The sequence below is a fragment of the Eumetopias jubatus genome, unplaced genomic scaffold (genome assembly GCF_037043125.1).
Source record: "Eumetopias jubatus isolate StellerSeaLion01/CBP00866 unplaced genomic scaffold, mEumJub1_p1.0 scaffold_1, whole genome shotgun sequence".
Taxonomy (NCBI): domain Eukaryota; kingdom Metazoa; phylum Chordata; class Mammalia; order Carnivora; family Otariidae; genus Eumetopias; species Eumetopias jubatus.
Window position 1 is genome coordinate 63,972,766 of NW_028274807.1, and position 27,925 is coordinate 64,000,690.

Genomic DNA, 27,925 nt, shown 5'->3' on the forward strand with positions numbered 1-27,925 from the left:
TTCATTATTTTACTCCAGAGGTACTTTCGATTTATGACTAGTTAATAAGTAATTTGTAAACTGCTAATTCACATCCTGCAGGTACAAAATCATTTTACAAAAATACTTTAAAAACTAGTAGATAACATGTGTCCTGCTGGGCTATTCCTGGGAGGCGTATGTGGGCAGGTGACGCCCGCCACAGAGCAGGGCGCCTAGCACATCGGGGGTTGCTCCTCCGACCCCGGCCTCCTGCTGGCCATTCGTGCCCAAGTTCACTGCATCTTGATTCTTCACCTTTCTCCTACCTTCTGTGGCCTTCTTCTCACCTGGGGCCCACCCCTTCTCAGACGACCATGCAGGATAAAAGAGTAAACAGACGGACTTCTTCGTACCTTTCTACCTCAGACGAGAACAATTCCGGTTCTCTGGAACATTCAGCAACCATACTTCCCGTGGGCTTTTCTGATCCCATCATGTATCACTTTAAACTTAAATCTCCTTCAGTCCAAGCTTTCAAGTAGCCTTCATGTTATCCCTTGAGTAGTCCTTTCAGACTCAGCCCTTCAAGTATGTGTATTACAGTCTTTAATAACCCCCAAGAGCAAACCAACCACGAAAGCTGTCTTCTTACAACTGTTTTACAGTCCGTATTACTTGGAGCTCTGCTAAGAAAATACAGAAAGGAAAAATTCAGCTCACTAATTAGCTGCAACCAGTTCTTAACGTGTGCTACTAGGGAAAGTCTCTAGTCCATAATTATTGCAATAAAATATTCAGTTCTTCCGAATGTCACCAGAAGATCCAGGGTCATGCACCAGACCATAAATCCACTGTGATGTTGGTATACAAAGGATTATAATCCACAGAGAGTAATTTGTAAATACAACTGGTCAACCCATCTGTTCTCCAGACTCGTGATACCTGATGTAAGAGCTTCATCCTAAAGATAAAAAGAACAATGTAAATCGTAATGCAAGAATTTAACATAGATTTCCATTGCTTTTTGCCTTGCCCCCAAATTTGACAAAAGCATCTTTGTAAATCATTGCACCTACTGGGTTTCCTACTGCAAAAAGTTAATTTTCCCCATCTGAAGTAACAGACACCAATGATAGCCACGTGGTCATGTGTCAGACCCCATGTTAAGACCCTAGGGACCAATGCACCCAGTCTACAGGACAGAAGGATGCCCAGGTAACACCAATACAATGTGATACGTGCCATCCACTGCTAACAGGGCCTGGGCTAAGCTCCAGGGAATCTAGGAATCCTCCCATGTTGTTGTCTGTAGGCAGGAGGGTACATAGCTTTCCTCAGAGTCTCAAGCAAAGTTAGAATTTATGTAGAGGAGGATGAATGAAGCAGCACCTGACTTCATGAGGGAGTCGAGGGAGGAGCGCAGAGAAAGGGAATATGGCCGAGGCTTAGAAGAAGAGAAAGGTGAGACGAAAGGACACGAAGGCAGGGACACCACCCTGTGCCAGATGCAGAGACATGCAAAGTAGCAGGATGCATTTCAAGAAGCAGCAACAACTGCATGGCTGGAGGCCCAGTACGTTGGGAGTGGAGCAGGTGGTGAACTGAACTGGTCTCTAGGAACTCTGGATGAAAAGCAATACATCTCGGTTACAGTATCAATGTGAATAGTTTTTTTTTTTTTCAATGTTGACAGAGATCAGAAACACAATGTTGAATTAAGTAAGGTCACAGAAAAATGCGACAGTATGATTTCACTTATATAAAATTGGAAAACATATAAAACTAAACAATCTTTTGTACAGGGATACCCACCTATGGGAAAACAACAACAAAAACAAAGAAATAGCAGAAATAATTATCATCATCACAAGTAATTGTCACAAAAACCCGTGACCTCTTGGGGTGGGAGGAAATGGGATTGAGGAGGGTTACACGGGTAACAAACAAATTGGGTGGGGGACACTACCACTGCTCATGGTATCAAGAATCTTCAGACTTTCCAAACAATTTATAAGTATCCTTTTGTATCTATTCCATAATTATTACTATTATTTTTTATTTTTTATTATTATTTTTTAATTTATTTTTTTGTCAGAGAGAGAGAGAGCACAAGCAGAGTGAGAAGCAGGCTCCCCGCTGAGCAAGGAGCCCAACGCAGGACTCGATCCCAGGAACCCAGGATCATGACCCGAGCCAAAGGCAGACACTTAACCGACTGAGCCACCCAGGCGCCCCTTTTAATTTAAGAGAGGAAAATGCACCCCTATGGACAAAGACTAGAAAGACGCATGGAAAACAGAAGTTTTATTAAAGTCACAGATTCTAACAAAAGGGCTAAAGCCTTTTAATACTGTTTTAAAATATAAACTCTGACAAAGCCCTATAATATTTTAATATTGTTTTAAAATGTAGATTCCAACAAAAGGGTTAAAAGCACTTTAATATGGTTTTAAAATTTAGAAGGAAAAATCAGAACAAAGAATTGCAGATTCTTCAACTATGGCCCCAGAAAGAAGCGGCTTATCTGCCAGGATTCTTCGGTGAAAGGGCCAATTCCTGGGGCAAGAGAAGCACAGGATGAGCCTAGAACAGCTCAGCACACAGAAGCCCAGGCAAGGGGGCTCTCAAAACTAGTGTAGTTATGTCAAAGGATTGAGGAGGCAGCTTGAAGAAGATGCCCCTCGCCAAAGATGAGACAAACTGAGCACTGAAAGGAATATTAACTACATCCTGAAGGATGCTGGGGAAGAGCAACTCATCATTTTGAAAAATGAAAAATCAGTACTGATTCTGCCCCCTTCATTCTGCCCTTTCTATAACAACCATACCTTGGTGTACTCAAGTAAGAAGGCAAGTCCTTTGCTGAAAAATCTATCTAATAAATGCAAAAGGCATGATAGAATATCAGAATTTTGCAATACCTAACTGAATAATGAATTTATGCAATGAGCACCAATGGCTGCTAAGATCATTAGATGCTGTTGGGGAACCTGGATGGGGCTGAAAACACCTAAACCCAAAGATCAAAGCTAGAATCACAAAGACCCGACCAGACATCATGTCTTCCTGTTGTGATATAAGAGGAGCTACGTGGCCCCATAGGTGAAGTGTTCTTGCCCCCAAATTGTACTGGATTCCGTTCAAGCCTCCAGGATCTAACTCCCAGTTTACAAATGAAGGCAGAGGTCAGAGGCACATATGAAGTTTTACTGCCGGGATGCAATTCACAAGACCCACAAGGTAGCAAATTCCATCAGACAAATGACCTGGTTTGTTCAATAAATAAAATGCCAGAGGAAAAAAGGTAGGGGAGAGGTAATCTGCAGATTAAGAGATTTCAGAGAGTTCATCTAAATGCAATGTGTGGACCTTGTCTAGATCCTGATCTGAATAAACCAACCGTTAAGGGGAGAAGAAAAATTTATGAGATAATCAGGGAAATCCAAACACTAACTGGGTATTTGATGATTTTGAGGAAGTACTGTTAATTTTATTTTAGGTATGATAATGCTATAGTGGTTCTTCCTTTAAGACGTCCTATATTTAAGGATATATACCGAAGTATTTACACATAAAATGCTGTGATATCTGATTTGCTTCTAAAAATCTAGTGGGGGGAGGAGAAGAAGGTGGGAGAAAGAAGAGAGGACATGCGTTGGTAACTGTTGACGCTAGGTATGTGGTACGTGAGGGTTCAATATGCCAGTCCCTCTGCTTTTTTTTTTTTTAAAGATTTTATTTATTTATTTGACAGAGAGAGACACAGCGAGAGAAGGAACACGAGCAGCAGGGGTGGGAGAGGGAGAAGCAGGCTTCCCGCCAAGCAGGGAGCCCGATGCGGGGCTCGATCCCAGGACCCTGGGATCATGACCTGAGCCGAAGGCAGACGCCCAGTGACTGAGCCACCCAGGTGCCCCCAGCCCCTCTACTTTTATGACAGTTTGAAAATGACCTTAATAAAAAGCTTTGAACAAAACAAACGGACTAATCTGATCGAATTCAGCAAAGTCCTTATTGACAAAAGATACTGAGCAGGTGCAAGCCTGGCAAGTGAATCCAAGACTTACCGTTCTATATTCACCTCATTGCCTCTGTCTCTAGTATGGAAGATCATTGTATATTTACCCACTTCAGGCATTGGCCGGATTATTTTCATTCTATGAAGCTCAACCCTAGAAGAATAACAGAATTCTTTTTTTAAAGTCTATCCTACTTAGCTACCACCAGGCACTTAAAAAAATCATTTGCAAAAATTTACACATATGCACACACACACAGTCACACAGAGTTTGATTATTATGATATTTAAAAAAAAAAAAAATCTTCTTATGATGTTGGGCCTCAGGCAGTAAGTCCATAAAAGAATCACATTTAACATTAATATTGGGGTACAAAGGAGATGTGTCAATTTATAGTTTGCCATTTTCCAAAACACCTGAGAAAGTACTCATTCAATTATTTTAAAAACATTGTGACAAGTAGGAGAATCAAGTCTCTTCAAATGCCTAATTTACTTAGTGTTTCCTTTTTTTAACAAAGAAAGTAATGACCATTTAAGGTCCCAAGCTTAAAAGCCCACAAATGCAGGTATAAATCTAGACTTAGTTATTTACAATCTGGGTAAGTCAGTTCATGATTCCGGGTCTTGGTTGCTTCTTTGTAAAATGGCAATGGTGTTATAGAGGTGATATGATAGGCCCAAATCAAACAGTCCACATGCAACACATTTTGCACACATAACATAATACGGAAGTGCAGACAAGGTTGCCCAGGGGAGTAAATTAATGTTTAGCAAACAAATCTTAGCCAACAAGGATGTTCTTCTCAAGTGAAAGCAAAACTGGGGTCTCCCCTCTACCTTGCTGCTGAGGAGGATCAAGAAGACAGCGAAGTTACATGAAATGTGCAAAATTCTATTAAGCATCCCATCTGGACAGTGAAATGGATTTGGGGAAGACAGTGGATACTGTTTATCTCTAGTCCTTGCTACTCTCACCCTGAAACCCATCAGGTTCCCTCTGTCTCCTTCATTAGCCAAGGCCACACAGGCTACTGATGCGCTGGGCCATAAAGTGCTGTTGCCCATCACTATGACTATTCCTGTGGAGCCTTTGGTGAGGGAAATCCATTCTCTCCTGCCAGAAACATTCCAGAGACTCTCAGCCTAGACATGGGAACAAGACCAACATGGAACCCTGGCTTCTTCATACTAAAGCGATGGAAGATTTCTGGCAGTCACACATCTATTATTTCAGAACCCCAGCTAGGAAATTTCCTAAGAGGCAACAGTAGGAGGAAAGGGGGTCTCCTGATAGCCCAAAGGGCCTTGTTATTAGAAGTCTGAAGATACTAGCCTCAGGCTCTTGCATAGTTATTTTGGGGAGCTAGGGATACCCATAACTGTCTAGTCACAAAACCCAAGGCGGGGGGCGGGGGAAGGCGGGTGAGCTGAGAGAAGAGGCCAGATATGCTCCCTTTGAGCACCCCCGAGCAGAAAGTAGTCCAAGAAAATCTGAGGAGCCAACAGCTCCAAGTCTGGCCTGGGAGTCAGGCCAGCAACCGCTCCCGGTGTGTGGGGCTGGCTAAGGCATAAGCACTAAAGGACCTCTTGGCCTGAGCCTGGGGGTGCCACTCCTCACAGGCTGTTGGCACTCTCTGCTCTGGAAACTGAGAACCGAGCCAGGATTCCCTTGGGTCTGGGGAAAAGCACGGCTTATGGCAGGCTCTCTGGCCATTTCCCTCAAATTGCAGTTTTGCAGCATTTTTGGGCCCTGTCTCCGTAAATAATACCCACCAGCAAGTCCAGAAACCTCCGTCACCATTTCTGGTCCCTAAACACCCGGGAGCCAGAAACAAACGACCCTCCATCATTTCTGAACTGCCAGTGGTGAACAGCAATCTGGGACAGCCTGCCCTCCCCCTGCCCCCGCCCTGCTCTCTGCCCGACTCTGCGGCCTCAAGACCTGCTGGACTGGCATCCACGGGAACTATGGGTAAGCACAGGTTGCTAGAGCCACCAGTCACAGCAGAGCCCCGTGAAGGGGACCTGCCCCTGTTGTTCACCTGAGTCTGAGGTCATCGTCTTCGCCTCCCCATCCCCAGTAGTTGTTAGAGAATCCATTCACCTTGAAAAATTGCTCTCTGCTGAGGGCAGTGACACCCCCAAAATATCCATTGTAACGTAACCTGGAGCAGAAGAGAGGAGAGACATGGTAACATTAGCACAAGGCCGTTTTGTTCTCCACACACTCTTCAGAAGTCTCTTGTGTCAGGGCTGGCATTCTAGGAACACGCTGAAGACCGTGCACTTTCATCCATCCACTCCTGCTTGACCTCCACCTCCCAGTGTTCTGGCCTTCCCTGTCGGCCCTTCTTTCCTCTGTCTAGATTAAGTGCTCACGTCCACTCACTAAGCAAAGTGCTCCCCATCTGTGACTGTGAACGTTTGTGTGCAGAGGTCTACAGAGGTACCTGTAAATGTGCACCACAACATCAGAGGTGAATGACAGATTTCATCTCATGTGCTAATCCAGTGAGGAGTAATGGCAGCCAAGGGCACTGGGTCAGGAAGGATCCTGAGGCTGCCTCCAGGTCCAGCATGAATGAATGCCCTGATGAATATACTGGTTTTTTACTTTTACTTTTTTTGGCGGGGTGGGGTGGAGAGGAGAGAGCTCCTGCACACACTTTGTATGCAAACTCCACACGCGTGTATGCAAAGTTCCATCTCCGAGTCTGTGTCCTGGAGAAGCCAACACACCTCAGCAATCTTGAGGCTTCTGGCTTGGGCGACAAGATAGATGATACAGTCTTTCAACAGAAATAGAGTATATGGAACAATAAGAGGAAGACAGTAAATTATGTTTGGGGTAAGCTGAATGTGAGATACCCCTGGTGCTTTTGCTGCTGGGCAAAAGGACGTAAGATCCAAGTTCAAAGGAGAAGAGCGACAGATATGACTTTGGAACGAAGATGTCAAGAGGTGGTGGGTGAAGATGTAGGAGCAGGAGAAATTGCCTGAAGACAACACAGTAGGTGAGAGGAGGAGAGTGCAGAGGGTAGAGCTGTGGGGATGCCAATAAGCAAAAGGGGGCGGGGAAGAGATCAAGAGGAACGAGGCAGAGAGCATCTCCCAGTCGTATAGGACTCTGACGGATTATTGGTTGACAAATTAGCAAATCTGAGAAAAAAAGACAACCCTTGAATATAACACTGTAACAGTTTAGAAATGCAAACGAAGGCAGCTTAATAACTTGGGTGTTACTGAATAAAAAGATACAAACATATGGAGGATTTCTAACTTGAATTAACTTCAGTTCCAAGTGTTCCAGGACCAATTAAATATTTCCACTTTTCTAGACAAGAAAAAGCAAAAGGAAAGACCAGTAAGCACGGAGACACTTGCCATCTAACAGGTGGAGTCCCAAAGGCTAATTTGTAGTTCAGCTATTTGTCTCTATGTTCTGAGTATAGACAGGGAAGCCCTGTTTAACCCACAATGGAAATAGACTTACTTGTAACCCCTCAACCTAAAATTCTAGAAAATGGTATCACAACAACCTAAAATAAGCAAAAGGAACAAAGTGTTCAGAAGGCAGCTGTTACCAGCCAAGACATCGTTCTTTTTTTTTTTTTTTTGGAGATTTTATTTATTTATTTGACAAAGAGAGACACAGCGAGAGAGGGGACACAAGCAGGGGGAGCGGGAGAGGGAGAAGCAGGCTCCCCGCCAAGCAGGGAGCCCGATGAGGGACTCGATCCCAGGACCCTGGGATCATGACCTGAGCCAAAGGCACGCGTTTAATGGAATGAGCCACCCAGAAGCCTCTGGGAAGGCATCCTTAAGGCCCCGCAGACCAGAAACTTCATCAGAATACTGAGTAGCAGCCCTGCCCAGATACAGCCTGCCAGGCACCAACAGCGGGTCACCAGGAGAGAACCGCCATTACTGATCTGGCCGTGATTGATTTAAGGAGTCACTAGCCACCGTGTGCAAGACAGCAAGCTAGATGCGGGAACAGCAGGGCCCTGCCCTCCAAGAGCTTCAGGTCTAACATAAGACACGAGCGTCATCAGGGTTCTGAGGAAGGAGATGTCGTGTGGCGGAGGCAGGTGGGCCAGAGAGGATTCAGTAGGTAGGAACATGGGGAAACTCCTGGTGGCCAGAACTCCATGAGGAAGAGTGAAGAGAGAGACAAATGCGAGCCGCCTGGGAGCAAATGGAAGCACCTGGAGAGCCGTGTAGCCGCAGTGGGAGGCACAGAAGGACACCGGCCAGAAAGAAGGGTCGAGGAGCTCTCGGTTTCTCAGCTGTTTCTCAAATGGCAAATGTCTATGTGTTTGTCGATCTTTGCTTTTGGTTTTTCTTCTTATTGGGAAAAGCATGACCACTTAACTGGCCCTGGAACAGTCTTATTTATTTGTAAAGGTCTGTAAGGCCCAAGGCCGGGCGGGGGGAGGGAGGGGATGTAGCGCTAAAATAACAGCAGTGTCCTCGTAGAAAGCAGTTAGGTAGCAAAGGAATTCTTGGCAGTAAAATGTGCCACAGGCTGGACCAGGGCTTTATCACTGATCCACAGTCGTGAGATAAACAAGATTTCTGGCCTCATCAGAGTCTGAGACAGCAGGGGCAAGTTCCTTTAAGTTATTTCCTCTGCAGGTGCGTGAAGTGAAAACCTTTCTTGCACTTCTCATCACATTCCGGGGCAGCAGCCACAATGATCAAAGCATGTGCACTTCAAGCTGTGTGACACAGTGTAACATAGTGACCAGTAGAGAGCAGACATTCAGCTGCCTGCAACCCCACCTGCCCTCTGGCTCGCAACTAGAGGGATTTTGCCCAAAAACAGCAAAGAGCTAGGGGAGGGGGACGAGGGCAACTCCTAAGTTACTTGGGCCAATGAAGATGAGGCCGTCTACATGATACACACAATAAAGTAGAAAAATATAAATGACAAACATCCAGGGCCAGAGGAAAAGTTAAAACAGAATAGAAGATTAAAATGGGAAATATATTAGAACTCTGATCTACAATTAAGATTCTTTTCAGCTTCTAAAAGAAGCCCAAGGATTTGGCTCACAGCTTCCTACATCCAGATCAAAAGAAGAGACACACTCAATCACCTGATTCATAATAAGAAAACCCTGCCAGTTACTCAAAGAAGACAAAGGCTTTCTAATATCTAATTACGAAAGAAATGTCTGGCCAGTGACAACAGCAAATCAAAAACATCCAAGATTCATGCAGGGGCTGTTTTTAGAATGAGCAGCATCTGATGAAATTGCTGCTTGTGGCACTGAAGTTTTATTCAAAATTAATTTCTAGCAGGAAACCCCAAGAACTTAGTTTCTTGTGGTCCAGCTGAATACAAAAAAAATAAAAAATAAAAATCTAGAATCCCAATAAAAAGCCTTTAAACAATCCCTTGTGTCCACACTCCAAAAATAAACAAGAACAATCCTGTGTGGTTGTAATTTCTCATCACAGATGTGCAGAAAGAACTGGGCCACAGAAAGTTATCTATGGAAGGGTCCAAAGTACAGGTGTTCTGTGTTCTACACGGTGATATCTTATTAATTTTAGGTAGACTGTTGACATGCTTCTGAAAACACCAAGGTAGCCCAATATAATACGCTGCTTTCTTTCATGCACAGGTGGCTCAAGGAGACCAGAAAGCAAAACCTCCGGGAAAGGATCATGATAAAATTCCCTGAAGGAAAAAAATACTGCAATTCTCTTCCAGACCACTCCCCTGCTCTCTGGTTCCACTGTCCCTTGCCAAATTCGGGAGCATGGCATCTCCTCTTTCAGCTTCTCCCCTTCGGCCTTGCTCCACCCAGTACACTAAAGGCCAGTTGCACGGAGCTTCTCCTGTCATTCTTCACCTGTATCTAGGTGTCAGAAGCCCCTCAGTCCCTTCCATACAAAATTCAAATTCCTTAGCAGACTGAACGAGGCCTCCCTACTCTGGCCCCTGCCTACCCCCATCTCTTGCCTCTCTTCCCTCCACCATCCCGGACATTCATTCTTGAGCACTAATAAACTCCATGCATTTCCCCAAAACCATGCCATGCTCTCTCATTTCCATGTCTTGGAACTCTACTGGGAAGCTCCCATTGTTGCACCTGCTAAAGGGGCCACGTTCCCTGGGGAAGAGGTTTAAACCCTTCCATAGGTGTCTTAAAGACCCTGTGTGCCTGGGGTGGCTGGGTGATAGACATGGGGGAGGGTATGTGCTATGGTGAGCGCTGTGAATTGTGCAAGATTGATGAATCACATATCTGTACCTCTGAAACAAATAATACATTATATGTTAAAAAAAAAAAAAGAAGATAGTAGGAAGGGAAAAATGAAGGGGGGGAAATCGGAGGGGGAGATGAACCATGAGAGACTATGGACTCTGAGAAACAAACTGAGGGTTCTAGAGGGGAGGGGTGGGGGGATGGGTTAGCCTGGTGATGGGTATTAAAGAGGGCACGTACTGCATGGAGCACTGGGTGTTATGCGCAAACAATGAATCGTGGAACACTACAACAAAAACTAATGATGTAATGTATGGTGATTAACACAACAATAAAAAAAATTTAAAGGAAAAAAAAAAAGACCCTGTGTGCCCACCCATTGTGGCTTATTCTAGGTATTTGTTTATATCCCACAATTTACATAGGGACTGGGTTTAAAGTCAGTACCTAAGGCAAAAATAACCTGAGATGTTACTCTTGGAAATCTCTTACAGCCCAAAGTGAGAGACCTACACGATCTGAGCAGCATGGAAACTGAGATTAAGTGCGGTATCAAGGGATTCATGGTTTCCGTCTCATGTTCCCTTCCCAGAGTAGACAATGGTGCAATCTCCTGTGTTATAATTGTGTAATTCTCTCCCTGCCTCCTCCTCTCTCCCCATCATGACCAACTGCTTACAGTTGAATTTGTAGAACTGCCAAACCGATGCACCTCCATGGCAGCTCTGTCTCCCTCAGACCCTGGGAAGACGCCACAGTCTGAAAAGAAATGTCATGATCTCACAGCAGAGACCTAAAGTTCGACCTAAGGGGCACACTCTTGTTGCCTCCTGGAAGGGGAAGTCAGGATAGCCAGGCAAGTGACGTGAGTTCTACTCAGTGTGGACTTATTGGCAAAGTTCCACCACGGGGGTGCCGTGGGTGGGGCTGGCTGTCATTTGCAATGCTTGGCCTGCTTTCCCTCTCCTGTTCTTTCCCTGTTGTCCTTCATCCTCTGCCAACACTGTTGTGATTTCTGTTTTGAACTTAAGTGATAGGTCATGCATCATTTTTCCTATTCCTCATTTTTCTGTGATAGTCTGGACACTAAGTCCCACACAGCCCTGATGACAACAGAGTGAGCTTCTCAGCCTGTGCAAGCCATGAGCGGCGTCCGCCTTCCCGCATACCTGTACCCTGTGCTGTTCCTGCCGACCACCAAATGCTTGGGCTGTTCCTCACACTTATAGAGGTTCAAGTCGTTCTCGGGCACCAGGTCCACATCGTGGAATATAAAGCAATCCCAATTTTCATCCTTGAGAGCTTCCAGATAGCCCACATTCAAGAGCTTGGCTCGATTAAACTTTTTGCTTCCAGCCTATAGATACAGAAATTAAAACTTGGAAAGCTCCAGAGATAAGGTTTCACACTGTGCCCCTCTCCAGCTCAGAGGCAGGAGTTGGAATTATTCTTCCCAAGTAAAAATCTGGCAGAGTAGATGCAGTAACAGTAAAAAAAACCATTTGGTTTCTTTGTGTTCTTTCATATATACTTATATTCCAAAAGTGACAAACATGCCTTAAAATGGAGAGTTGTTTAATGGGTACAGAGTTTCAGTTTTGCAAGGCGAGAAATGTCTTGAGCCTGGTTACACGATAATGTGAATATACTTCACACCACTGAACCGTATACTTAAAAACAGTTAAGATGCACTTTCAGTGACTATGAACCGGAGAGATCCTGGCAGGGCTGAGGACGTCGGATCTCATTGTTCTCCCAGCCCACTGACTTTGCCCTGAAGCCCCTCAATAAAACGGTCTGATCAGAAATTAAAAAAAAAAAAAAAGAGTTAAGATACTAAATTTTATGTATATTTCACAATTTTAAAAAAGGTCATGCTTTTAAACTACAAATAAAAATAACAGAATTTTTTTAAAAACATACATTTATTTATTCCACATAAAAGTATAAACCTTCTTTATACATTAGTCATACCAATTAGTATCCTGCTTTACTGTCTAACTTCCAGCTGATCTCAATCTTACCATATGTAACAAATTTACACTAAGCTTCCAAGAGACATTGCTTACCAGAGAACACCAAGAAATCTGGACCTATAAACAGAGGTTATTGCTAATATTTCTAAGCTACTTAAAAGTTTCTTAGAATCACTGTAAGAGAATCCTGTTTTAATCTTGGCAAAAGGTAATCCTTGAGGCACCTGAGTGGCTCAGTCAGTTAAGTGTCAAGACTCTTGATCTGGGCTCAGGTCATGATCCCAGCGTCATGGGATCGAGCCCCACGTGGAGCCCCATGTGGAGCCTGCTTTTCCCTCTCCCTCTGCTCCCCGTCCCTCCCCCCACCACTTGCACTCACTCTTTCTCTCAAATAAATAAATAAAATCTTAAAAAAGAAAAAAGGAGGCAATCCTCATAGTGACCTTACAGAAGGGATTCATCACTGAGTAAGAAGAGAACACAATTCAAACAGGGATATGTACAAAGCTACAGTATGAAAAAGATTTTACAGAATTAATTTTTTCATGGCTGTTTGGATCATAATCCTTAAGAACGAATTCCAGTTTAGTAAAGGGTTTATCATAAAGAAAATACAAGCAGTTCTCAAAAGTTATCACAGTATTTTCATGAAAAGAGTAACACCAAGCAGACATATTTTTCTAGTCACAAATATACTATACATTGGGGGTGCTGTCCTGAGTAAGAACTGAGAATGACCAATAATGTTAAAAAGAAAAATAATTATAGGGGCGCCTGGGTGGCTCAGTCGGTTAAGTGTCTGACTGTTAGTTTTGGCTCAGGTCATGATCTCAGGGTCCTGAGATTGAGCCCCACTTCAGGCTCTGTGCTCAGTGCAGAGTCTGCTGGAGATTCTCTCCCTCTCCCTTCCCCTCTGCCCCTCCCCGCCTTACGTGCACTCTCTCTCTCTCTCAAAATAAATAAATAAATAAATAAATAATTTTTTAAGAAAATTATAAACCAACAATAGTAAAATTTTGTTTCAAATCCTAAAAAATGGGTGTATTATATATGCACATTGATTTCAAGAGCCCTCGTTTATTTTAAAGTATATACTGCAGAACTGCATCCTCTGATTTGTCAAAAGTTTTCCTAAAACAAATACTACCAATTATAAAACAATATTAAACATGTAGTGAATGATTTTGTTGACATTTTTGGCATCTGTAAGAATTTGAAGGGAATTATTTGAATGGTCTGGGACAATCCTGGAAAGCTAGACATGGATATTTAAGTTGATGCCTTTTCTTTCGATAAACATTAATACCAAATACAGGCATCTTCATCAGCCTCTCCACTTAAGAGCTAAATTCTTCAAAAGTAGCCCAAGCTTACCACTTACGGTGCTCCTAATGAATCACGCTTCTGGGAAGCCAAATAAGGGAGTCGAGAAAGTGAAAACTACACATAATCCATCTGATATAATAGAAGTTATAGGCAGAAAGATGGAGACAGTCATAGAACCCCATGGCTATTACTACGGTAATCTGTTGGATCCTCTGCCTAGATCCCCACTGATTAGCCATGCTCAATAATGAAAAACAGTAATTCCAACGTCTCATCATGTAGTGTATAGCAAAGGCAGGAGAAAATACAAGGCAGATCTCCAGGGAAATTCTTTGGGCGGTCATTGGCTAACATGGAAGGGCTCACACACAAAAAGCGGAACAAAACTAAACTAAACAAAACAGACTTCCTCCAGAGGTTCGTTTAAGAGGCAGTAAAATTTCCCAGCGTTTAGTCTGATTATTCCACACTCCGAGACAAGAATTTCCTTTACTCCTTTCATGGATAAATGAGGTAGGAGACCTTTTCTTTAATGAGTTTGATGCTCCTTTTAACCAAGAGACACCAATGGCCAAGTCCCTCAGTCACATCCCAGAGAGAGAGGAGGACTTGGGGCGAGGGGGGGAGGGTGGCAGACCAAACCACTCACCTGGTGGATGACATAGATGCCATAGTCCAGCTGCTGCCTCTGCAAGAAGGGGTGAAGGTGTTCTAGAAGGTACATCAAGTGTTTCTCTCTGTTCCGGTGAGGAATGAGGATGGCAACCCGCTGCAAAGCCTTACATTCCTCAGGGTGATACCGGCCTCTGTGCACTTGGGGATTTTTTGCCGCCACTTCTTCCAGAGTGAGATCTGGTTTGAAAACGAGCTTGTTCTGGCCCCCTACAATAGAAACAGGACCCAGGAAATAACCGTAGCTATCTCATCAAGGGCTGATGGGGTCCATGAGCATTTACCTAATACACTTAGAACACTATCTGGCCGACGGTGAGGACCATAGGAGTGCTGGCTTTTATTATTACTTTTATATTTATATTATATAATCATATATTATTATTATTACTTTAAAAGCCTCATTCGGTCATGAACTGTAATCAGAGTCATGTGACCCAGGTTACTGGCTGCAAAAGGAAGTAAGTGAGACATGAGAGCATTCTCTTGTGGCTGGGTAACCAACTTGGTGTTTGTGATTCATCCGTGAAGAGGAGATGGATGCATCCTGCCCCAGTGGCCCGGGTAAAGAGTAGAGGTCGGGGCTAGACTAAGTAACTTCAAATTGCTCAAATCCTCTTTTCCTGCTCAAAACTCCAAAGGAGGGTAAAGTCCCTTAAAAATCAGAAGCATTCCATGGACTCAAGCTCAGGGGCAAGGCCATTTTCCCACTCTGTCCCTGAGCTCCTGGAAGCTATTGTAGCTCACGGAAGATAAAACCATGAAGGGAAACAGCAACCAGCCTCACGCCTCACCCCGCACAGCATGCATGAGCAATAATCCTAATTCTCCCGTTGTGCCCCGGTGGCTGACACCCCCCAACGCTGCATTTGCCCAGCAAGTCCGGACACAGCCTGACTGGGTGAACTTCAAGGCCGTGAGCGGTAACCGAGGCTTCACAGATCAGGTGCAAGCCCCAGGCCCTCATCCTCAACCTGAATTAACAGGAAATATACTGACTGATAAGAGAGGAGGCAGAGCTCTGGTCAGAGAACTCAGCCATGAGTTTTTTTAAGCTCCATATACACCAGTCAGGCTGTAACATCTCAGGGGGCTGGCATGCTGTGTGCCCTCCCTTCTGGAGCAAGGCAGTCACAGGCCCTTCCAATGTGTAAGTTACCAGGCCTGGCTCCGTGGGACCACCCCCGCCCTGGCCGTGGCTGCATAGACCAAAGCGCCAGGGTCCGTGAGGCGGTTGAAAGGCTCAGCCCAGCAGCACCAAGGGCAAATAACGGCTTCCAGCCACCAAGAGAGACTAACTGGGCTATAAGGAAGAGCCTTTCCTGAAGGTGTGAGGCACAGAGTTGGCAGGCAGCGGTGCCCGAAAAGCCACCAGTAGGAAGATGAGTGGTGTGAAAGGCAAGCCACCAGAGCTGCTGGGAACAGGATGGTGTGGCTGCTAAGATGGTTTCCCAGGCAGCCCGTGAACAAGCCCACCATCGGCGTTAACCTAAGCCTGTATTCTTGCCCCTGAAAGAGCCCCATGCAACAGGTCTGATACAAACGAGTCCCCTTGCTCACTTTCTCACTGTCCTAACTTTGTAGGTGCCCTAACCTTCTATAGTGCCTGCTTCCGCCCCCGCCATCAGCCTCCCTGCCCCGCCCACAGCATCTTCTCCAATTCTGTCCCTTCTCGGCCCATCTTAACTCATCACTGCTTTTGTCACTCTCTTAATCCAGGTACTTCCTCAGTACTGGGTCACTGCCCATTTTATTTTTACGAATACTTTTATCGCTTAAATATGTGAGAATTTTGAACAAGGGAGATAACACAGCTGGATTTGCCTTTCAACAACTCATTCTCCCATCTGAACTTGTATCACTTGTAAGCAGAACAATTTCCCTCACAACACGATCAGGAATCCTATTTTGGCTTTTCCAAGACTGAGTAAAGAGAAGCAGTATGCCACTAGGAACACAGCACAAGACTGTGATTCAATTAGGAAAGAGGGTCTGCAGGTGTTTGTTCAGCTAAGAGCAAGAAGCCACCCCCACGGAGGGCTACTTTAGTGTATATACTTTTCTGAGAGAGAAGAATCTAAATCAGATTTTTGATGAACAAACAGGAATCCACCAGGCAGACACAGATTGAGGAAAGGCAGTCTGGAAAGAGGAAACAATTTAAGGCTCAGAGGAGTATCTGGAGAACTACAAGGACTTTGATGGTCTGAAGAATCAGAGGTCTGATAGAATCTCTGTGGGTTATTTCTAATATCACCGTGGAGTTTTTCCTCTCTAATCAAGGTGTTCAATAAAACCAACTTACTGTTAATTTAAATAGAAAGGCAAGACACCCAAGGGGAATCAGAACATTATGAAAGAAAAGAAAAGAAGAAAGAAAGAAAGAAAGAAAGAAAGAAAGAAAGAAAGAAAGAAAGAAAGAAAGAAAGAGAAAGAAAAGAAAGAAAGAGAAAGAAAAGAAAGAAAGAAAGAGAAAGAAGAAAGAAAGAAAGAAAGAAAGAAAGAAAGAAAGAAAGAAAGAAAGAAAGAAAGAAAGAAAAAGAAAAAGAAAAAGAAAGAAAGAAAGAAAGAAACACTAAAGACAACATTGAAAAACCCACTCGGTCTTGTCCCTTGACTCCATACTCTCAGCCAAGGGAATGCTAACAGATGTGACAGGAGTGGATTTCTCCACCTGTCCCCTGTGCTTGTCAGGAGAAGGACACACCCAGGCTAGCTCATCAGTCCCAGGAGGAGAATGTGAGACCCATGGAGCAGAGCCACTGGCCTAGATCAACGGAGCCCCAGTTCATCGGGCAGACTTGTGAACTAAACACATTCCCACTGACATGTGCTTCTGAGGCTCCAGTGGCTTGGTAATAAAACTGGGTATGTTCATATAATGGAAGACGGACTGCACACAGCAGATGTATGGATATATCTCACAAACATAACGCTGAATGACAGAAGCCAGACACAAGAGAGACCACAGTACATGTTTCCAATTATGTAAAGTTTAAAAAAACAGGAAAAATCTAATGCCTAGTGTTGGAATCTTGAAGTCAGGGTCATGACTGAAAGAAGCATGAGAATTCCTGGGGTTCTAGGGGATTCCATTTCTTAATTTACATACTGATCACACACGTATGTTCACTTTGTGAAACTTCGCCAAGCTGCACACTTCTGATTTTTGTGCTTTTCTGTATATATGTTATATTTAACTAAAAAGTTTACACAGCATTTGTAAACAAGAAAAAACGAAAAGCCTTACTGAGGTACGGAGACACAGAAGGGCAGTCGTCCAGGTCTGCTTCTTTCACGGAGTCTTCCTTCGTCAGAGTTTCTTCCTTCCCCCAAACCAGGACCTTGTTGAAATGAGCCATGAAGTCCTTTGCTTTAGGAATGTCTTGAAAAGCCCCCACAAAGTAGTTACTGGTGGCCCACCCAACCACTGTCAGGCATAAGAGAAAAAGCAACAGTAACCGGACTTTGTAGGAAAGGTGGAAAGTCAGTAGGAAGCCCATGTCTGTTACTCTGTGAGCAATATGTATCTCTCCGCTTCACCACCGGGAAGAAGCTTCAAGCTCAACTTTTCCAAGCCGATGGCAAACGTGGCGACAACTAGGGACACCTGCTTTTGCTCAGTAGTTCTGCTCCAGCCTCTGAAAGGCAATCACAAAGACAAGTTGTTTCACACGAAATCCTATCCTGAATGATTCACGCCATCACAGACTGAAAACCTATCCCCAGTGGATCTTGACTAACAATAATGGGAGCTCTCCAATGGGGGCTTTGAGGTCAGAAAATCAGAGATTTCAGGGGCAGAGGGTTCCAACCATCTATACATCACAGGATTTCTCTCTCGGTTACCACAGGGGCTCAGTAATCTGTAAGACTAACGGGTAGAACTACAGTGCAGCGTTGAAGATCAGGGGTTTGGATTTAGACAGAAACTACAGCTCCACCACATATCAGCCATGACACTTCAAGCCAGTCACTTAACTGAGCCTCAGTCTCCTCACCTGTAAAATGGGGATAAAAACGGTACCTCCCTGGAGAGGTTAATGTGGGACTGAATGACCTAATGTATTAATACATAAAGCGTTAGCCCACCTCCTGACGCATAGTGAGCACCAAGTGGTGACCATCACTGTTGTTGTTGGTATATTACTTCCATTAAGTGACTCTAGACTAAAGATGGCCAACAGGTGGACACAGCGGGTAGCTGCCACAAGCGCCACGCTACTGTACTACTTCTCACTGTCAGTTGATGAATTGCCATTCTGATTTCATTGTACAAGTATGTGGTGATACAGTATGAATTCACCTCCGAGAGGTGGCTACGCTCTTAGTTATTGACGAAAATCCAGTTTCGGAGGCCACAACGCGGAGGCCCACCCTGGACCATAGTGAATGCACTAAAGTGATGAAGGCTACTTGGCAAGGCCCCCGGGGGGACAGCCAGAAATTCCCCTCACATCCTCCCTGTGTGGCCACAACCACCTCTCTCCTCAAATTCTAAGCACGTTATCACAGGGGTACAGAAAATTCTAAATACAGCCAGGGCAGCGATCATCTTCATAGCCAAACACATCCTCAGTTAAATGGATAGGATGGAGACCAAAATATTTTCTTTGCCAGGTAGTAACACGAAAAAGGTATGATTAAATCTTAAGAAACAAAAAGGAAAACAGAAATAAATGCTGTATGTATATATGATTACCACTAAAACTATAGAAATAAGAAAACTCTAGAAAGAAATGTAGCCCAAAGCTAACAATAATTGTATTAGGAGTATGGGATTAGCCAGGGCAGGGGATGCACAGAGCACAAGCAGGGGGGCGGAAGAGGGCAAAGCAAACTCCCCGCTGAGTAGGGAGCCCGACGTGGGTCTTGATCCCAGGACCCTGGGATCATGACCTGAGCCCAACGCAGACACTTAACCGACTGAGCCACCCAGGCACCCCGTGTTTGCTTTTTTAAATTAGACATAGGGATGTGGTAATTCACTGTGAAAAACAAAAACAAAACAATCTTAGCACCTCTCAAGATAGTCCCCTACTTACTGAAGGGTAGTATTCCCAAAATTTAGCTCTAGGTTAGTTCGAGGGATACCTAGACAGCATTTCTCTCTAGATTCAATGTTATAAATGGAGGTTAGGTTTCTGGGTCAAGCCACAAAAGAGAAGATTTGACTCAGGAAGCAATTAAACAGTATGGCCTGTGTTTAGGGTCTTGCAAAAGTATCACAAGAAACTGATACTGAAGGCAGTAATAACAGCTAATAAGAAGAGTGATTTATTTGTGCATTTACTCTGTGGCATGCACTGGGGTTAAATCGCTTGCCTTGATTTATCTAATTCTCATTCTCAGCCTTGCAAGGTAAGAATCATTAGTCTCTTCATTTTATAGAGGAGAAAAATGAAGGTTTAGAGAGATTAAGGAACTTGCCCTTGACCACACAGTGTAATATTAGTTGCAGGTATACAATACAGTGATTCAACGCTTCCATCTCATTCTTGGAAAGTTTAGATTGAGAACATTGTTTTTCTAAGAGCAGCTTATGGAGGAATAGTCCCCTGACAGGGAGACTCCCTTGGCTGAAGAGACTTCTGACCACAGAGGTACTATGGTGTTAGAAGCAGAAAGGACCAGAACGCACACAAGTCCAGCACCCTGTCCTGTTACAGAGGGAGGAAGAGTGGCTTAGAGAGATTTAAAACCCACCCAACCAGGAGCAAGCTGGGAATAATCATAGACGAGTATTGCTGAACTGCAGACCATTGAATTTGGCCAAAGATAAGAAATTTATTATAAAAGCAAGGAACTATTCTTACGGATTGCTTAATAATTAGCCCCTCACTGCTAACTCGGCTTCTTGAGACGTGGATCTAGTTAAAAATAATCACTTCCCCTTTTTTCTAAGCCTTAGTGCCAGCCTCAAAACTCACAGAGAGCCAGCATGAGGGAAGCTCAAGTATGAGGTCTCCTTGGTTTCTGGGAGTAAACATGTGAGGTGTGAAGGGTCTATAACACCAGTCCAACAGTCTTTCAAGAGACAGCCCACCCTGCTTATTGGCTGAGTGACTGAAGGCAACCCCTCTCACCATGTTTATCAAGCTATTAAACATATATGTATATAATATTTATATATATTATATATATATATGTAATATATATATACAGACTTATCTTAAAATGTTGCCATAAGAGGGGCACCTGGGTGGCTCAGTTGGTTAAGTGTCTGCCTTCGGCTCAGGTCATGATCCCAGGGATCTGGGATCGAGCCTCCGCCTAGGGCTCCCTGCTCAGTGAGGAGCCTGCTTCTCCCTCTCCCTCTGCCTGCCACTCCCCCTGCTTGTGCTCTCTCTCTGATGAATAAACAAATAAAATCTTTAAAAAAAATGTTGCCATAAGAATTCAATGAGACAATGCAACACACCTGGTACATTCCCAGGAACATAGTAATCATTTACCAGTGTGATTCAAATTCAAATTTTATCAGACTGATAGCCATGATGTTATCTTGGGAATTACATATTGACATACAGGGAATTATTTTCCATTTCTCTGTTACTTCCTATTTTTCTCTTGATGGGTTTATATTACCTTTAAAACTTAAAAAATAATGATTTTCAAAAGAAAGTTCTTTCTACGGCAGGTAATTCTTTTTTTTTTTAAGATTTTATTTATTTATTTGACAGAGAGAGACACAGCAAGAGAGGGAACACAAGCAGGGGGAGTGGGAGAGGGAGAAGCAGGCTCCCCGCGAAGCAGGGAGGCCGATGCGGGGCTCGATCCCAGGACCCTGGGATCATGACCAGAGCCGAAGGCAGACGCTTAACGACTGAGCCACCCAGGCGCCCCTAGGGCAGGTAATTCTTGATTAATGTTTGGGAAAATGTCACTAGATTGGACTTATTTATAATAACATATAAGTAATTGAGAGACCTTGAACCTCCCCTTGAAAAGAGTTTTCTTTTCTACCAAAAAAGTGACAGGAAAATTCTGACCCTAGACAATAAATTCGGGAAATGTGAAAGAAGTTATTTTAGGGCAAGACTTATTTTCTAGAAGTTAGCCCTATGGTTCAAAATGATGTTTTCATAAGTTTTCTTTTTCCTCCTCCCAATTCAACCAGTCTTTTCTGAGCATCTGCTATTTTCAGGCATAGTGCCAGGCACCAAGGGGATAAAAAAGGGAATTAAGGTAGCATCCTTACACTTTAGAGTTTATTTCAATCCTTTTTTAGATTTTAATGACTGCTTTATTTTTTTAAGATTTATTTATTTATTTGAAAGAGAGAGAGAATGAGAGAGAGAGAAAGAGAGAGCACAGGAGAGGGGGGAGGGTCAGAGGGAGAAGCAGACTCCCCGCCGAGCAGGGAGCCCGATGCGGGACTCCATCCCGGGACTCCAGAATCATGACCTGAGCCGAAGGCAGTCGTTTAACCAACTGAGCCACCCAGGCGCCCCAATGACTGCTTTATTTTTTAAAATATGCCAGCCCCACCCCTGAAAATGGAAGAATAGATGAAATAAGATTGGCAAAATATTGAGATGTATCGAAACTAGGTCATAGGTACCCAAGGGTTCATTTTCCTTTTTCTCTCTACTTTTGTATGTGCTCGAAATTTTCCATAATAATGAAAGAAAAAAATCTAGCAAGGAAGATAAACCATAACAAAAGGTAAATCAGCATGAGCACTAAGTATCATTTTTGCACCATGGGGGAATGGAAGGAGGATACCAGGTGTTACTTCATAAATATTTATACTAAGCATTTATCACCAGGAAGAAAGGGTGTGGTCTTCATTTAGCAGCTAAGAGTGCCAACTCAGCGTTCCAAACCCATCTGGCTTCCAAACCCATCTGCAAGTCAAAGGCATCTCAGAGTGGGCATCATGTGGCCCCAGGCACATGACCCTACTCCCTCGCACCTCTGGAGCAGCAAAGGGGAAAGGCTGATTATTTTGCTACTCTTTTTACTCCTGCAGAGTTCCTGAGAGCTGTGTTTGCACACAGGTTGTCCTACCTTCTTTGGGCCTCTGGTATTCATCTCCTTTACCTGGCTTCTGAGTGATCACTGCCCAAACCCCAGTGGTTTCCTGGGTGGGAATGCAAGGATGACAGCCACTTACAAGTACAAATCATCTAAATTCAAAGACTGAGCTCTAAATGGCCAAAATTGGAAGCATTCGAGCAAGAAAATAATGATGGCATTGTGTTTTAACCCACAGAATAAAATTAATATCCATAAGTCCATACTGATACAAATGATCAAATAAATAAAAGGGAGGAAAAGGAAACTCTCAATTAATAAGGATGCAGAAGGAAAAAAATCACCACTAGGGTATTAAAATTAGTAGGTGAAAAAATTTGAGGATAAACAGAGTTTGTATAGTCTCAAAGTATCTCTCCCAAGACATTTACTAGTTGCAAAGGGAAAGACAATAACTTCATAGTGGAGAAACACAGATTTCACCCTCACTAAGTGATTAAGGTTTAGTATTACCAGCGATATGACCTATCAACCTCATGAATTAGTGATATTTTAAAGTCCACAAAATAACTTATCAGCACTCTTCAAAAGGGTCAAAATAATGAAGGACAAGGAAAAACTGAGGAACTATCTCAGATGGAAGAGACTAAGGAGAAATAACTAAATGCAATGTAGGATTCTGGATAGAATACGGGAACAACAACAAAAAATTATTAGGAAAATTAATGAAATTCAAATAAAATCTGGAGTTTAGTTAATAGTTTGATAACTGAACCATGGTTATGTAACGGTCTAATATTAGGGGCAGTTGAGGGATTTCTCTGTACCGTGTTTGCAACTTCTCTCTTAATTAAAAATTAAAAGTTACAATTTTAAAAGTCAGAGGCTGAGTATAATCCAAGTCAACATAAGGCAGTCAAATTAACTTCATTCTCAAAGAGAATGACTGTTTTTTTGTATTCCTGGACCTCAAACTGACCTGATACATAGCAGTAGCAGGTGCTGAATTTGGTAAATAACCAACGACAATCTAGAGTATACTAGTTCAAATACATGAGGACTCACCATCGTCCCAGGCAACTACTAAAAACTGATGAGACAGGAGGGAAAGAGAAGGAAAAATAAACATTAATAAAGAGGGGAAAAAATTGGGGAGCCTGGGTGGCTCAGTCAATTAAGCGGCTGCCTTCGACTCAGGTCATGGTCTCAGGGGTCCTGGGATCCAGCCCCACGTCAGGCTCCTTGCTAAGTGGAGAGTCTGCTTCTCCCTCTCCCTCTGCCTGTTGCTCCCCTTGCTTGTGCTCTCTCTCTCTCTCTCTATCTCTCTCTCTCTGTCAAATAAATAAAATCTTAAAAATAATAATTTTTTTTTAAAAAAGGGAAAAATTAAGTGGGTCTAAAATTCCATTTTGGGAGCATTTAAAACCTGAAAAAGGCTCACCCCCATGCTAGCTTCCTTCGGTTTACTAACACCATCACTTTTCTAAGGGTAAAGAGCCCCCTCTCTAATAAATGGCACTTTCTCTTGGTCATGCCCACCACTTTTTGCTCCTCTGCCACTGAATATTCAAAAGCAGGCCTTCTCTCTCCAGATTCTGAAAGGAATTGCTGCTTCCACTGTCCCTCCCATCCTGAAGCCCCAGGGCACCCTGGAACAGAGTCCCTGACTCCAGGCAAGAGCTGCCGGATGGTCCCGCCATTACCCATTTCACAGCAGCCAAGAGTTGCCACAAAATGGTCAGGAAACATGAAGTAAATTTAATTAGCAAAAGACTGAAATTGTCTTATATAGCATATGTTACGCAGCATAACAGAATTCAAAAGAATTTCTGATGGGGGATTGTAATGGAGATTCATGGTGTACTTGGGAGTCAAGTTCAGGTACCCCAGAGAGCCCTGCAGGGGGGTCAGAGTTCCCTTTCTGCAGTCATTAGGGGCACACCAATGAGAAGGCTTGAGAAGGCCTAAGGAAGTGGGGAAAACATGGCTCTGAAGTCACAAAGAGCTGAGTTCAAATCTTGTTACCAGATGCATGAATGGCTTTAGGCGAGTGACCAAAATCTCTGAGTCTGTTTTGCCATTTATTTATTTTTTTAAAAAGATTTTACTTAGTTATTTGACAGAGAGAGAGCACAAGCAGGGGGAGCAGCAGAGTGAGGGAGAGGGAGAAGCAGGTTCCCCACTGAGCAGGGAGACTGATTGGTTGGGGGGGGTGGTGATCCCAGGACCCTGGGATCATGACCTGAGCCTAAGGCAGCCGCTTAACCAAGTGAGCCACCCAGGCGCCCCTGCCATTTATTTAAAAAGTCTGTTGAGTGTATGGTTCCAAGAATGCTTCCGGCAAATACAGTGGGGATTCTGTTAAAATTACAGATTCCTGGGCCCTACTCCAGAGCTAAGGGGTCAGAAGAGCTAGGCATGGGACTCAGGAAAATGAATTTTTAACAAGCTCCCCAGGTGATTCTTGTACCCATTAAAATTTGAGAACCACTGAAATGAGAGAATGGGCCTAGAATGCAAGCGATCCTTCAGAAATGTTCATTTTCCTTCTAGTGAGGACAAGCAGTAAGATCTGTGAGGGGCGGCCTGGTTGGCTCAGCCAGTAGAGCATGTGACTCTTGATCTCAGGGTTGTGAGTTCGAGCCCCATGTCAGTGTAGAGATTACTTAAAAATAAAATCTTTAAAAAAAAAATATGTAAAAATGAGATTGTTAAAATGCATTTGAATTTTTTATTCCATCATTTAGTAATTTATTCTAAGGAAATAATCAGAAAGGCAGACCACAATATTCAAGCCAACATTATAAAAATAACCAAAAATTGAAAAGAATCAGAATGTTAACAATACGAAGCTGATTTAATTAATTACAGTACCTCCATATGCTGGAACATATGCTTTTATTTAAAAAGTGTTTAAAAAACTTAGCTACATGGGGGGTGCCTGGGTGGCTCAGTTGGCTGAGCATCTGCCTTCTGCTCAGGTCATGATCTCAGGGTCCTGGTATTGAGCCCCGCATAGGGCTCTCTGCTCAGTGGGGAGTCTGCTTCTCTTTCTCCCTGCCCACCCCCCCACCATTCATGTACGCGCACACATGCTCTCTCTCAAATAAATAAATAAAATCTTTTAAAACAAAAAACCAAAAACTTAACTACACGGGAAAGTGTTCATGATAGCAAAGTGGAAAAAACCCCAGAATATAAAAACGTACATATACAATTCCAATTATTCTCTGTATGTATGGTGTGCATGTCTTTTATATATAAAATGCCAAAAAGAGTGACTGGTGGTTATTTGTTAATTATAAGATTAGGGAAATTTTTTTTTCCCCTGTATGTTCTAATTGTTCTAAAGTTGGATTTTTGTGATCAGAAACAATGTTGTTTTTTTCTGATAAAATGACTGCATAGATTTTCTTCAAAATATATTAAAATTTAGAGATGACACAATAGACAGGATTATAACTTTCAGTTACATAAGTATGGCAGCATTTCATTCATATAACTTTTTTTTTAAAGATTTTTATTTATTTATTTGACAGAGAGAGATATAGCAAGAGAGGGAACACAAGCAGGGGGAGTGGAAGAGGGAGAACCAGGCTTCCCGTTGAGCAGGGAGCCCGATGCGGGGCTCGATCCCAGGATCCTGGGATCATGACCTGAGCGGAAGGCAGACGCTTAACGACTGAGCCACCCAGGCGCCCCTCATTCATGTAACTTTTAAGGAGATCTGTTCTAAACAGGCCCCAACAAGCCCAAATCTAAAAAAAATAAAATAACAAAAAAGCTCAGAGGCTGTCAGTAAATTTCAATGCCAGAGAATACTGCAGTCTCGGTTTGAAATTCCCATTCCTAGGTTCTACTCCCAGAGATTTTTATTTCAAAGGACTGAGGTGATGTCAGGGGACCCATATTTTCAACAGGAACCTAGGTCTGTTCGAGAAACCACTGTCCCTTGATGGCTTAAAAAAAAGAGACTAAAACCACCACTAACTTGCTTTTGATGTTCCCACTCTGAATAAAAGATCTTCGAAGAGATGGTTAGCTCCCAAATTATTTGTATGCATCTCTGGAAAAACCACCCATTATTATCAGCTCAGTTTAAAGTAGATACTAAATACTTATTCTCTCAAGTGGCATATAAAATACAGTAACAGAACTCATTTTATTGCCCCCCCAACAAGATTACGAGGGCAAACAATTCAGTGCTTCTCTCTAACAGATGTTTCTAATCTGATCAAGGCACACAGACAGGAACCTGAAAATTTTTTGCATTCGTGGGGTTTAAAGGCCAACCTTGCTCTAGAAGATAAAATTCCAAAAAGATAAACTATGGTCCAATCAAGCATTATCTACTTCCCTAGAGACACATTCCAGCACTCCTGCCCAGCCCTCCCGCCTAGGATAGCACTCCACCCCTCTTTTTAAGCCAGTATCTCAGCCTGGGCCCTAAATAATATTCATTCCTAGCCAAGATTCCCTGACTTTCTTTTATCTCCAACATGTTATCTTCCTTTATGAAAAAATTTAGAAATTAAAAAATTAAAACACACACACCCCTCTCCTCAATCCTCAAATTCCTATTTTTCTCGCTCCTCGTTTTCATCACCAAAGGGCTGCAGAACTCTCCCTGTGCCCTGAGCGCCTCCACGTCCTCAAGCCTCTCCCACTCTTGAACACCTAGCAACCCAACGCACGCCCACTTTGTTACTAAGGCTAGCAATCCAAAGGCCTTTTCTCAGTCCGTCTTCCTGGACTTTTCTATTCTTTTCAAACTAGAGTTAGCTTTTATCTAATGGAAGACCGATCCACAGGCACCGATCGAAAGACGAGGGATGGACTCAGAGCCCGACTCCGGGCAGGTGTCTCTGAAGTACTTTAAAATCCAGGTGACTCTGACAACTCGCCGGCCACAACAGGCCCCAGGCTGAGATCAGCTGCGGTCAGTTGGGATTGGTTTCCTAGGAGAAACCCTGGGAGAAAGGGCTCCAAGGAGGAAGGAGCTTTTTCACGTTATTTAGCCCGCGGGGAAAGAGGTGCTGGAGAACGACCCCAGATTCGTGAGACGACCCCTGAATCGCTCCCCACTTGGCAGCATCTCGCCCGACTCCCCCGCCGACAGCAGAGGGAGCGCCGCGGTGGCGCGGGCAGCTGAGCCGGTGCCTCCCCTCCCGCTAGGCTCGGCCTCCGCAGGCCCCCAGTCTGGCCCCACAGCTGGGGCTGAGGCAGGACCGACCCACTGAGCCGGGCCGCACCGCGCTGGCCCCCAGGGCGCCCAGCCCCAGCGCGGGACCCCCACCCCGGTGCGCCCCACGGCGATGCCCACGCCGCGCCCGCCACTGTCCGCCCGCCCCCGTACGGGATTGCGCGTCCCAGGCGCCAGCGGAGCCCAGGCCCCAAGTACTCACCACAAACAAACGGCCTTGGCGAGCACCTCCCAGAGAAAGAGAAGGCGAGATGGGCCATGAGGACCGCCCCGCCACCCCGGAGGAGGTCCCCGAGTGCGGGCTCCGCCCCCTGCCCGCCCCGAGAGTTGCGTCGGCCAGGGCTTGGGGGCGGGTCTGCCAGTTTCTCTGCAGGCGTGGCGCTCCACCCCCCCGCCCCACGGACCCCACCCGGGCGATGGAAGAACTACGAGGGAGAGAGAGGAGTGGACATCTTGTCTTTTGAGAGATCTTAAAGCCTTGTGCTAATAATACTGAGCTAGGTGCTGGGTGCGTCCCACATCCATCCCCCTAAATGCTCACAAAGCATGGGTTAGCTCAAAGAGA

At 44.1% G+C, this 27,925-nt stretch overlaps 1 protein-coding gene across 1 annotated transcript; it reads right to left on the reverse strand.

Moving 5' to 3' along the window:
* Positions 1-27,626, reverse strand: B4GALT4 (beta-1,4-galactosyltransferase 4). Its single transcript, XM_028110487.2, has 7 exons — positions 27,563-27,626; positions 17,428-17,818; positions 14,155-14,387; positions 11,373-11,560; positions 6,025-6,147; positions 4,029-4,133; positions 1-922 (listed from the first exon to the last, which is right to left on the reverse strand). Exons 2-7 carry the CDS (start codon positions 17,678-17,680, stop codon positions 790-792), a joined length of 1,035 nt encoding a protein of 344 aa, XP_027966288.1. The 5' UTR covers positions 17,681-17,818; positions 27,563-27,626; the 3' UTR covers positions 1-789.
* Between the last annotated feature and the right edge of the window lie 299 nt (positions 27,627-27,925).

Bases quoted from the DNA above. Each gene is read 5' to 3' on its own strand.
- B4GALT4 (XM_028110487.2), bottom strand. From the start codon at position 17,680: ATGGGCTTCCTACTGACTTTCCACCTTTCCTACAAAGTCCGGTTACTG. The intron at 11,561-14,154 runs GTGAGTGGTTTG...CTGTATCTATAG, and splicing joins GCATCTATGTCATCCACCAG to GCTGGAAGCAAAAAGTTTAA. The intron at 4,134-6,024 runs GTGAACAACAGG...TTATTCTTCTAG, and splicing joins GACGATGACCTCAGACTCAG to GGTTGAGCTTCATAGAATGA.